We start from the raw sequence: 14192 nt of genomic DNA, 5'->3' as shown, positions 1-14192 counted from the left end.
CTTATACAATGGTCCTTCGGTGGAATCAGGTCTCGAACATGAAACCCTCTTGTTCCGAAGCCAAGACCTTGCCACCGGGACCCAGAAGGTTAAGTAGAATCGTTACCTTCGATAAAATTGCTCAGAAAGGACTAGATAAATAGCAGCGGAATGCAAAAGTAAAGTTGGGTTATTAAAAACTTATTTCCAGGAAGAGAGATTTCTCACGATTTTTCACTTCCCTCGAACATGTGTTATTCTCCGCTTTCTACTCGCTGTACCTGATGTTGACCGCCGAATCACTAATCACCTGAATTTAACTGATTCCAGCTTGATCTCTCCTCTTTTTATAGTTTCCGAAACAGGGAACATAAACTTTTAGATGGGTAGACACAATTCACGTTTTAATGCCGAAATTGCTGCTGATTCTGGCATTCTTCCAATTTCTCTTTAAATGCCACAGTCATTGATTTATCATATTTTCAGCATCCAACAATTCTGTTCATGAAACTATCGTTCTCACGATAGAGTCATATGTGTTAGGAAGCAACTTTATGAATTCGTATAACAGTATATTGATTGGATACAATTTCAGCCAATTCAGACTTGGATGTTTGTGATATTCTTATTCTCGGAATCGTAATAAATGGCTATACTTGGTCCCCGAAGTGACCGATTTATCTGCACAAACATAGATAAAACTACGAATATGAACGAAGTGAACTTCTATCATTCGAGTTACTTAAAAAAAAAAAGAAAAATGCTTATCTAGTTCAGATGTCAAAACTTCAAATAAGTTACTAATTAAGACAGTTTGCATGCATGACTTTCCCATGATTTTTCAATAATTATTGGATCATGATTTCCAAAACCGTCATCATCTGTGCGCGCAATATTTACATGAATTTTCAATATTCTGATTAAGTATTATCATTATTTTAAAGGTAGGTGTAAAGTTGATGCTACACCACCTTCGTTGATTGGGCTAAATAAAACAAAGACTCGCAATTTTTCGCCAATTTCATCAGAGAAGAGTGGAAATATTTCGTTTAAAATTTTTATTCTACAGGGTTTAACGTCTAATCTTTACCTAACCTTTATAACCCCCGGGGGGCACCTCAAAATGAGGACGAGAGACATCCGCCATAGTGGTTGAATCTCGCCACCCTGGAGGGCGCACGAAGAGATGGGTTCTGGCTCCTCACATGCTGCTGTTGCGGCGGTCCGGTCATTCAGTATTCTTCATCCGTGTGCCTTCGGGCGGGTCGGAGAGTCAGTGATATGACTTACCTAACCGTTTTTTCCACAACCATGCCTTAGATAGTGATTTTTTTAAAGCTAACTTTAATACGGACCCTTATTTCCTATAATTATAATTAGTAAACGTTTTCAAATATCCTAATGCATACAAATCAAACTATTTGATTAACAGATATATTTTAGCTTACTCGGTTTAAGCATTGCTGCAGTAGATGGAGCTCTTGTAATTTTTAGAACTATAAGTAAGTTTTTAATAACCCAACTTTACTTTTGCATTTCGCTGCTATTTATCTAGTCCTTTCTGAGCAATTTTATCGAAGGTAACGATTCTACTTAACCTTTTGGGCCCCGGTGGCAAGGTCTTGGCTTCGGAACAAGAGGGTTTCATGTTCGAGACCTGATTCCACCGAAGGACCATTGTATAAGCGAATCGGGTGCACGTTAAATACGTCCGGGTAAACGTCCTCCCGCTGGTGTGGCATGATGTGGAGAGGGGGTGTCATCTCAGGTGTCGTCCTCGTCACCTGACCGTGGTTAAAAATCACGAGGTCCCACCAAAATAGCCCTAGTGTTGCTTTAAAACGGGACGTTAATATCACTAAACTCTACATAACCTTCTGACTTCAATTCAGCGGAAATGGCTGGTTATTCAGACTTCCACATAATGGCCGAAACACCATACAGTTACTTCCTTCTCCTTTTTAAAATGGCGTGGAACTACTTTATCTCCTTGATAATGGTTGCTTGCTCACCCACTGTCAATTGGTGTTTTCAAAATGTGTTTGAGGGCAGATGCTTAATTCACATAAGCTTTCTGCTTGCTAGTTACTAAAATCTCTTGCTAAAATGTCTGAATATAATAAAATTAGATATTTTTTCGTGGTACTCATATCTTGTGTTTGGCAACTATTTTGGGTTTGCAAAAGGCATTTGAAAGAGAACGGAGACATTTTGACTTGGTCAGGTTAGGCAATTTACCTACAATATTTGTGAATGTTAGCTACCTAGAGGATATTTTGCCTAGGTAAATATCCTCTAGGTAGTCCTACTCTGTTATTTTAAATTTTGAAAGGATTATTTTTATGTACCTACATACATCCAATTATTCTCTTTAAATATAAATAAATAAATAAATCTATTTCTTAAATAATTGCTTAAAATGAAAATTGAGAACTTTTGAATGATTCAATTATGTAGCATAGCAAAGATTTTTAAATTTAATGAGCATGCAATTTAACGTTGTTTCCTCATCAGATATGTTTTTCTTTAATTAGCAAGTTATATACAGCGGTAAAAAAATTCCAAAGTATTTTCACAATATGTACATCAGCCGCCATTAGTCAAAAATAGTTTAAATGTTAGAAACACGCCGATGCAAGAACCTCCACGATGTAAACGAACACTTGATTGCAAGAACGAGAAAGGAATATTTATCTTCTAACATGTTGAATCTCGGCTGTTTTGGATTTTAAAACAGCTGCATTTCGAAGAGAGAATGAATTCAGAGGGTTAATCTGATACAGTAATATTTTAACTAGTTGTGATAAGAATAGTCGTTATGAGTAAATAGTAGTTACAATTTCCAATTTTAAATTTTATTTTAATGGGAAACTAAAATATATTCATTAACTTGGACATGTTTAAAATGTAAACTTTGTTAATAATGCAAACTTTATGCAAATAAAAAGATGTCAATATAGAAATTTAAAATTTTTTCATTGCACCTTAATTCCATATTACTCATAATCTGTGTTTAACGAGTCTACACTCTCATCGCTCAATTTGCATCAACAAGATTTATCATGCAAATTTTTGAAAGACATCGAAATTCTCATAAATTGCATCAATTCAACTTTTAAGTTGAAATGTAGTTGAAACGACACACTTTCTTAGTTATATTCCTTAAAAGCCTGCAAACTTGTATTAAATATACTCTAGGGAAAGAGGTACCATAAAAAAATCACCATAGACATATAATTATTATTTTTACTTTCAAAAATACAATATTATGAAGATTTACCAAATTAAAAATGTTTTTTTATAATTGGACAAAGTCGATGGTTGCGAAAATGAATGCCGGGTAAAAATAACGAATCGCTTCCTGCATGCACAAGTACAAATTAAACTTTCGCACTCGGATAGTAACTCTGCCAATTCAAGAAGGTATATAATTTTGACGTTTTATTTATTTAGTTTAGATTGTTAAAAATACCTGCAGAGTACTGAGGAGATGCAAATTAATTAAATCGGAGAATTCGACTTAAAACAATTATATATACTAATTTTTCGAAGCAATAAATAAGTATTTATATTAGGTGAATAATTATGCATCGAAGTACTTTTCCGAGTGCAAAGGGTGGATCAGATTTCCTAATTTTTTTAGCGGTATACACTGCTATAAGTGAAAAAGGATTCTATGTATCATTCAGAAAATATTCGCAAACTGTAAGGTTTGCCTCCAACGGTTGGGCCATAACTAAAACCTTTGTATTGAAATTGATTAATTGAATAACTTTCCCATGTATTTTCAGCAACTACACCATCAAGGTTCCCAAGACAGTCATCATCGGTGCTGAAACTTTCGCATTGCTCAACAGCGCTCTCAACCCTATTTTCTACGGCTACTTCAATGTCCGAGTTCGCAAAGGCTTCATTGAGATCGTCTACCGAAAGAAGGAGTTCAACAGGGATCGAGTCTGCAATGGTATGTCCGGAGAGACATCCTATAGCAGCACCATCCTGCAGCATATGGAGAATAGGCCTCCAACGACGCAAATGGTGTTGGAAATGTCCGAATTCACCTACAGAGGGCACAACAATGGTGGCCCTTATTACAGGACTAGGCGAAGCCCAAGGTCCATGAAAAGGCGTTCGATACATGGCAACTCAGTGGCTCGGTTATGACAGGAGAAGTGCTACTGTGACCAGTGTTACAGTGACGTTGCTCTGTAACAGACGAGCCCGAGTCCAAAATGCTAGATTTAGACATAAAAATTCCTAGTTGTCTCTCTAAGTGTCAATCTCTCTGTCGTGTTTCTACGATAGCTCAACTCCTGAGCTTCAAGTGCCATGACTCATGTTAGATTCCGATTTAGAAATCTTCGTGACTTTTAGGGGATACTTTTATGGAAATTCAGAACTGTTTGAGTCGATGACACTGGCAGGATGGTACTGGTATAAACGCTGTCAGCGTTTACGACAGTGTTCTGTGATATGGTTAAGGACTGAAGAAGTATTAAAATATTGTATATTCTTGAATCAATAGAAATACATTAAATGTTCATTAAGTGAATGCGATGTTAAAATGAAGAGTTTGAACTGGCATAAAAGAATTATGTAGCCAGCAAGAAAGGAATGTCTGCTCTTGTAGCACAAACTGATGATTTTGTCAGCCTTTATTGAATACTCGGATACGAATGAAACTGTCTCAAAAATGTGTATTCAAATATGTGAAAATATAGTTATAATCAGATAGTGATTCTATGTATAAAGAATTAAAATATTCAAATTGCACTGTTCTGAACTTCTGAACAGGAAATGCTGTTACTAGTTAATGAATGTATATTATAAATCAAGAATGTGAACAATAATTAAGAAGAATTAATCTTCGACTATTTTTTCTGAAATACAGTGAATTGAAATTTCTGTTTGGGTCAATTGAATGCATCCTACGCATTTTCAAAGAGTGCTATAATTTTTAATTGAATTTAAAAAAATCATATTTCGTCATGTCTAATTGCATTTATATTTCACCACTGTAGGAAGGTAGAAAAATCAGGAGATGTTATATTCAAATTGCTTTCAGCTTAGCCTCTACTTTAAATAAAAACAGTCATTTCTGAGGTTGAGTATTTCTTTGACAATGTTTCATTCCTGATAGATGTCTTATTAATGCCATTTCAACTGGTTATTTCCCCTCTGTGTACGTAAATCGGTAGTTTTAGATAACGACATAACGACTGTACAAATCTGCTTAGTTTTGCCTGCTTGTTACTCAAAAGAATGTGGATTACTGTATTTTTGGAAACGGATTTTCTATTGTGTGCACCATAAAAATATATATATTAGATGCTTTACCAACTGACTGTTACTAGTAAACGAATATATAGTTGGCGTTTAATTTACTAAATGAAATTATTTAAGCAAATATAAAAAAGAATTCGCTGTATTTTAGATAATGTAACTATTGAAAGATTCATTCCAGTGTCTCTACTCTAATTTCCATGATGATTCCTAATTTTAATGACAAAGAAATGAAATGAATGAAAATACGATTTCTGATAATTAGTAAGTGGATGCTTATAATAATCGTAAATTCATTTACTCAAATGTCATTTTTATTTTATAGAAAAGATCAAGGAATATAAACATAAAAGCATTTTTAATAAACCTCATTATTAGTAATACTATGAAATCATTATATTTTGCACACGTAAACAACTATATTTTATTAATCTAGGTTTATAAGTCAAATTTGGAGCATATTTTATAAAACAAAGATGTAAATAATGAAAACTATTGATTCAAAAAGGCCTTTAAAACAAAAAAAATTACTAAACTTATATTAATTCCAAATACTCAGAAAATATTTAATATTCTTATAAATAAAAAAGATTAAATATATTTTTGTATATAAATTAATAGATAATTAAAACTCTTAGCATAACTTTCAAAATATTTATAGATAGAATAAACATTCATAAAATTAGTAATGATTTTGTGAAGCATTTTTTATTATGCTGAACTGAAGATATTAAGCATCCGAATAAAGAAATTATGTCTAGTTTGTAAACATGGCGATTCAGGGTACTAAAAATTTCATTTTTTTAATTGAGGGAAAATTTATGCCACTCTTTATATAAAATATCTCTTTCATTTTTCACAATACGATTAAAAGAATCAAAACGCTGGAATTAAGAACAGTTTGCGATGTTCGTTTTCAATTTTTTAAAAAAATACTTGTTTGTTTATTTTGTTATTAAAAATATTTGTAAATAACTTGTTTTATTAAAAAAATTTTGACTGTTAGAAAAAATTATTCTGTTTTAATCTTTTAAAAATTAATTCCTATTTAGTAACAGTATTTATATAAATCTCTTCAGAAGAAACAAAAACATTTTTTTTTTTTAAATTCACTATTTTGATATACTTTTGAGCAACTTTTTCAAATTTATGATATAATTTTACTAAATGTCAACAGTAAATCAAATTGTATTTAGGTTTTTTTTTTTAAATCACATAAAAACAAAAGAAAGCTACAAATGCAGTACAATGCAAATATCCAACTTTTATATCATAAAAGAGAAAATAATCAGTCTCTGTTTAAACAGATTTCACCTAGAAGAAAAAGTTGTCATTCTTTCCATTATATTTAACTTATGTAGTTATTAGCTCAGAAATATGATGCAAATGGATCCATTTAAATACACCCTGACGTATTGCGTATAATTGCCTAAAAGCAAATAGCTTTTAATATGCTCTCTGGAGATTATATCTAGTTAAGGTAGGATGATCAAACAGAAATCAAGCTACGTTGCATGATCTTTTTGTGAAAGATATCAAGACTTCCGTTTCTTGAACAAATAGGAAGCAGCGTTCCTCTAATGGTGTATAAATTTACATGGTGAAGGACATTCTTAAAAGCAATTCCTTATGTTATTTTATTATTTTTAACGATATTATAGTAATGGAAAAAATTAATGTATCGAATTTTAAAATAAAAAAAAGAATTATTTTGAAAATGTATATATATTTATAATTTGATAACCATCACAGAATATTCGGATTTAAAATTATGAAAAATTCTTTGCTAATAAAGTTTAAAAAAATATAAAATTCGGATGTGCTCATAAAAGTTTCATTCCATAAAATAAGGCATAAAAGATTTTTGAATGTAATATACCAGTGGAACATATAATAAAACTATTCATATTGATTGAAATAACAAAACTGTCATAATTATGTTGAAACGTTATCTAAAAAAAATTGTTAAAAATTTTGAGTAATTTTGAGCTTTTTTTTTTAACTGAATGTTTAAGTATTTTACAATTACATTCATGTGAAATGTTTATAACAGTGTGTAGCAAAAATGTTTATCTATCTTTCGTGTTTAATATATAAAATTTCGTTTTGTAAGAATAGTTAAATAATAATGATAACAGGAATTTCAATAGTGTTTCAGTTTAGAAAAAGACTTTCGAATTTAAATTTTGAATTAAAATTAACAACTTTTTGTTAAACCAACACAACTAATAATATTTAGTTATATAACATATACAATTAGTTATAAAAAGAGTATTATTAAATTATAAAATTTAAAAATTTATTCTTATTTCTAAATTATGATTAAGGCGTCTCTATGCCATCTAAAACTAATTAAAAGAATATTAAACGAACATTCAAATAAAAATTTTAAATAATAAATACAAAGATATCTATAGATTAAAATCTAAAAAAAAAGACTTTTAAATAATTTTAATAATATTTTAGCAAGCCTCTTATTGTCCACATATTTTTTTTTCTAATATTTCAGTTCTTGGAAGTTATTTTTTTATTCGTAATTTCATAAATACCTCTGAACTTGTAAAGCCTGACTTAAAAGAAAAAAGAAAAAAAAAACATCGGAAATTCAGATAAAGAGCATTTTTTTTTGTCTGTTTCAAGAAGCCGCTTAAAATAAGATATAAGTTAGAATGAAAAAAAAAAAAAAAATCACAACTAATTTTTTTAATAAAATGCTCCACAAACAAAACCCTTCAAGGTCGTACTGTCCCACATTAGAATATTTTAGGAGAAATCTAATGATTAGATCTAGCAATATGTGTTAAAGTAAATAAATTCACTAACGCCATTAAAAACCTTTTATTGATTAGTTAGTTATCCTAAAAATACCAAGATTAAAGCAAAATCTGCAAATGATAATCCCTTATAATTAGTTCCTTAGATTCAATTTTTATGGAATAAATTCCTAAACAATTCAATGAAAAAAATTACAGAATGCAATGGTTTTCTTCTTTTATTTAAATACCAGGTTTTTTTTTTAAAAAAAATCATGATTAAGTCGTCTTTTACAAGAACCTGCCCCCCCCCCAAAAAAAAATGATGCAATTTAAATCTATTTGAAGGAACAAAGATTTTTCCCACAATGTTCACACTACCCAATTTTGCGAAATACAGTTGTTTTTTCGGTGATTTAACTGATAAAAGTAAATAAGAGATGAAATATCTAATAATACAGGTAAAATAAATTTAAATAATATTTCATATTCCTTTGAAGAATAACACTGAAAATATTTTGAATTACAAATATATATTTTCAGCTTATATAATTTCATTTTAATCAATACTATTCTTTCCAAGAGTACATTTGTATTCCATATTTATGTTGAAAACCGTTGCCTTATCTCTACACTGAAAGATTTTTTTTCATTTTTTTTATAAAAATTTGTCTAAATTTGAAAATATTTCAGAGAAATATTTTTTTTAATTTCAAATGCCTATTGATTAATTAAGTTAATTACATAAAAATAACTTTTATATCAAAACATACTCTTTTTTTCACTCGCTCTTTTCTCGCAATATTATTCTCAGATAGCACAGTCCGTTGCACAAGGTTGTACAATATTATATTATTCAATATTCAACAGTATTATACAATATTGCGAATATTATTAAATATCTTACAATATTATATAATATATCTACTCTACTGGGGCTTTTAAATATTGGTTAAGAACTTAACTTTAAACTTTAACTTTAAAATTCCAACATAAAAAAATATAAAAATGTAAACATAAAAAATGTAATTCAAACTTTGAGACATATTTCATAATGGAGAAAATATGAAATTGTAATCATTGTATGATATAAACTTTTACATTTTTAAAATAATCGAAATACTAATATAAAACGTATGCTCAATTCTTTCAAATATTATTTAAACTTATCTTGCTGTTTATTGATAAATGATTACATACAACTGCTATTAATTACATAAGTATGTGTTCCCTTTTAGACAGGCTGCTATCTTGTTAATTATATATCGGATTAACACTTTTACAGAATGACTAACATACGTTGTATTAGAAAAACCGCATATGCACTGGCAGAGTGCATAAGAAATTATAAAAGTATCATTTAATGTCCACTTTAATAGTAACATAAAAGGTTTAGTTTCCTTGCGATGGGATCATTTTTATCTACAATATTCACGAACTCTCAAAGCGAAACTAATCACTAAATATGTTTGTAATAACGATCCTTCCATTGGGAAAAAAATGCCAAATAAAAAAATCAAAATGAGGCTGAATATTAGCAAAAACCTCTAACTGAAATTAGAATATTATGAAATAAAAAACTTCAGCTCATTAACCTTTGCTACAATCTAGCATAAAAAATGTAAATAAACTGTGAAGTTTCCATCTCATAGCTAATATTTATTCTCTCGGCTTTGTCTTGCCTTTCACCATGTAATTGTCTATTTCGCTAGTCTTTGTTTCTTTCGCAGTGGAAGTTTCTTTATAGATAGCAGTCAAAAATCTTCAAATTAAAATTAATCACTGGATTTAAATTCGAACTATCTTCTGTAAGAACATCATCTACGGAACTACTGAAAAAACAAAAATGCATTACTGATTAAAAGAAAGAACTTTCAGTGAATAGAGAATATAATGAGAATTTCAGATTTCAGATAATTGACTTCTGCTACAATTCAGTTTTAAAAGTATAAACAAAACGAGAGGTTTATGATCCCATAATTAACTTTTATCATTTTTAGGTTTATACCCACACATAAAAAACTTATCTAGGTCGCTAGATATCAAAACTAAAGTTGGGATTCTGCATCGGTGGCAATAGTGTTGAGAAAATTCAAGTCACTAAAGTGAAGATGAAAGTCTGTGATCGAAGAATCAGTACTGATAATTTTCAGTATTTGAAAAAAAATATCTACACTCTGCATGTCTCAATCGGTGGTATGCAAATGGCATACAGGGGCATTATTGCTGATGCTCGCTTGCAGCGACTTGGTGAAATTTATTCCTTAACTCACAACAAAATATAATTTTTTAAAATCAGAGTACACAATAAATAGGTCGAGAGAGTATACAATAAAGAGGTCGAAATACCAAGAGTTTATTAAAATAATTTTATCGATCAATTACTAAATCATTCCACATTAAGTGAAGCAAAGGCAGTAATGGCTATGAAGCATGTAAAGTAGCATCTCACACAGCTGCAACATTAATGCTGTAAATAAATAAAGCTTTTTCGACATTTTATGCTTATTTTTTTTAGAATAGAAAAAAAAAAGAAATATTTCAGCCTCAGTAAATGGCGAAATTGCTCAGCCAAAAAAACTCGCACAAAGGTTTATATCGGTAGATCTCTTTAACTGAATGTAGCTTTCAATGTCTAGATGGATGTCATGCTCTCTATTTTAATTTTTGACGATGTTGCATGTATGTGAAAACATATACAAACGTGCAAGAATAAAGCTGTAATCAATATTATTGTTCGTATATATTTCAGACTGTATGAAGAATGTGAAAATATTAATAAAAATTCGTTTATGTGTATTGTGTTTATTTAAATGTAATACAATCGAGCATCGCAAGATATACATTTTATGCATCGTTATTTTGTAGATTCGGGTTTATAGAAAATAGGAATGATTCAACAGATTTGTTAACATGTGCATTTCATTTATTATTTAACCCATTCGCACGACATTCACTTAGTATATATTATGGAAAATATATGTTAAGTAATTTTATGACGGTGTAGTATCGAAGTATTGATAAAACACTTGAAATCTGATTAGAAGAGTTATGTATGGATTGATAGATATAATATATTAATATTTATTAATTAACTATTAATTTACATTGCACATAGCACAAAAAAGTTTCTTAAGCACGCAAAAAGTTGTATGTATTTCAATAAATCTAAATAAGGTAATTTTTTTAATTTGACAATTTTTACTTAATTTATTTGAGCGTGATATGTTTTAAAACATTCTGTCTGAAATAATATTTTAAATTATTGTTACGATTATTCATATTTGGCTTGAGATAAACCTTTTCCTAATTATATACAAAGATAATAGCATATAAAATCAATCATTACACATGCAGCATGAATGACAATTACTAACTTGCACGCAAAGTATCGCGGCACAAGTAGGAGTCTGACGTATTTTCGCTTCATAAGGCATCACGTTAAGTTCGTTAACCTGTGAGAATAGGTTCAACTAGTAGCCTTTAGCGACCAGCTGATTAGTCGGGGATATTGGTTAAATTTAATTTCAATTAAATTACTTCATATTCATGATTCTTTCAAGAAGCCATTCTATCTTAACAGCCTTACATACATTCTATTCAGTGTGCGCATCGACATTCCTAATAGTGACGACATGATCCTATGGCATCATAGCGCTATTAAAAATGTAAATGTCCTTTTCATCCTATTTCTTACTTTCGTGGTATTACAACTTCACTTTTTTATTTGTTTTATACGGAAATTAAAATAATACTTTTTTCTTAGCTTTCAGCAATCCTAGAAAATCACACAATGAAAAATTTGACGAAACAATAAAAATAATTTGAGTTTCAAGGCAACAATGCAATTTTGTGTTGAAAGTAGACAAAAAAAGTAATTTAAGAAATCACATAACTGAGAAGATATCTGTGCACTATTAGATTGGCTTTATTAAAATGACAATTTTTAAAATTTCAAAAGCGAAATCATTCGGGACAACAACACTTTCAGAAATTATTGGTGAAAAGCTCCAAAATTCAGCTTAGCTTTTAATTAATAAAAATGTCGACATATTCACTCCGAAGTTCGTTCTTACATTACAAATAACAAGTGTTCCAACTTTCGTTGCCTTTTGTCAAGAGGTTTGATTAGTAGAGCGCTAACACACATACACATTCATTTAAAAAATCTTAACAATTATGTTGTATGGATTTTAACATTTATACTCTCTGTATTTGGAGAAAACACACATTAAATATTACATTTTAATCGACTACGAATGAAGAATTATTTTTTGATTACTTTTAAATAAAGATGCATGATACCTAAAATTTCCCTTCTTATTTTCTCACACACGAAAATACAAAATGAATGCAATATACACGTTAAAAAAATTTAAACCCTAGAATAATTTGACGAATCTCCATGAGTTAAAAAAAATTCATTTTTGGAATTAGGTTTCTCAGTCTCTTGAGTGCATATATGTTAATACGATAACTGAAAACAGATTTGACATAGATGAATTAAGCTTGGTATATGACCATTAGTCCAAGTTCGTCGATTTCTAACAAATTTTGAGCAAATTCTATATAGAGAAAGCCCAACTGTCTGGATATACCTTAATGCCATAGTTAAAGTGAAAAGCGTTAGATGGATAAGATTTGATACCCAGTTTGAACACATATCTCAAATTTGTAGCGAAATCCGGCAAGGTTTTGGCTGTCTATCAGCAGATACTTTGTAAAGACTTTTAAATAAGATAAATCAAAACGTAATGATTTAAATATATTAAATTTTTAATATGCTAGTTTGAAAATACGATTGCAGTTCTTTGTCAAATTCTGGTTTTAATCAGCTAGGAAAAAAACGTTTGGTTTTCTTGTTATAAATGGAATGTTGCCAACACCTGAGGACTAAAGTTTAAAAGATTTGGTAATACGTTTGAATTTCTGACACTTTTCTACTAACTGCATTCCAGCGACTGTTTGCCAAAGATCATGATCTTATAGGATCTTTCGTAACTATTGTAGGATGTTATTAATAATACATAAATACATATTTATTAGAGAGTATATGAGAAAATTTCGAGAAAACCATTCCCCGAAAAAAGCCGTGGGAGAAGAAAAAGGAAACTTTGTCGATATGTGGATTGCTTTCAAAGAATTTATTCTGTGATGAAGGGATGAGATAAAGTTGCCATTAAAAATTTTCATTGTAACTTCAACTAGGCTTATATTGTTGAATATAATATCATGCGCATATATCTTAAAAAAATCTTTCTTATATCTCATATCATTTGGTTGAATGAAGCGGTGAATAGAAAATTTGAAATCGGAAAATACTTTTTTTATGATCGTTTTGCTTATAGATAATGCACTTTAAATCTAAAATGGCAGTTTAGAGGGTTTCAGGCATTAAAACTATTTTCACTCTACGAGTGAAATGAGTTCAAACATTTTTTGGAGTGATCTAGAGAACTCGAATAGCAGTTTACTCTTCAAAAGCGTGGACTCATCAGTTTTTTTTTCTCGCTGTTTTTCATGGGAGCTTTGAAACAGTCAGGGATCATTCAATATTCACAAAAAGAAACCAATACTGACAAATTGATCCCTTCTAAAGAGGGAGAGAGATTTATTAACCCACCAAAAAGAGACATCCATTCTATGCATCATGCTTGCAAAAAATCTTGGTTTTAATGAGAGGTTTAAAATCAACATTACCCTGTCAACAAAGCTTAAAAAATTAAGCTCACCCTGCGAATTATTTATTAACTTTTTGTTACTTATTTATACATTAAGTGGCTTACAAAAATACAACAGAGGGCTACAATTTCACAAGCCTGGCATATGCGTTAATCACCTCTGAAATTAAAAGAAATCGCGAGCATTTTCAAAACTTCGAAGTGAGGAAGTTCCGTCCTCTTTCTGCGAGTAATCTCCTAAACGTGAAAGGGGAGTTCTGTTTGAATAATTAAACAGGTGTCTAATGCCCAGGCATAAATTTAGTTTAGAAAGATTGCAAGGTGTTTAAAAGCTTTAACTCTTAATATTAAGCGTATATAATTATTCAAAGCTATATATCCTCGCTTTACGTCATTAGTTCTGATATCGTTATATGTGCTTACTCCCACATTTCATGCCAGTTATATTATTAATTAGAATCAACAAATAATATATTAAACTGCTTTCTGTAAATTT

At 30.0% G+C, this 14192-nt stretch overlaps 1 protein-coding gene across 1 annotated transcript in view; it reads left to right on the top strand.

The window, feature by feature from the left end:
• Positions 1-5452, top strand: part of LOC129972107 (vasopressin V1a receptor-like) — a 45181-nt gene extending 39729 nt beyond the window's left edge. Inside the window, exon 4 of the mRNA XM_056086094.1 lies at positions 3771-5452. Within this exon, the coding sequence (XP_055942069.1) occupies positions 3771-4143 (373 nt within the window). The 3' untranslated portion in view covers positions 4144-5452. The remainder of the gene's footprint in view (positions 1-3770) is intronic.
• Positions 5453-14192: the final 8740 nt, after the last annotated feature.

This window comes from Argiope bruennichi, chromosome 6 (genome assembly GCF_947563725.1).
Source record: "Argiope bruennichi chromosome 6, qqArgBrue1.1, whole genome shotgun sequence".
Classification (NCBI taxonomy): domain Eukaryota; kingdom Metazoa; phylum Arthropoda; class Arachnida; order Araneae; family Araneidae; genus Argiope; species Argiope bruennichi.
This window is presented reverse-complemented; position numbering and strand designations above follow the sequence as displayed.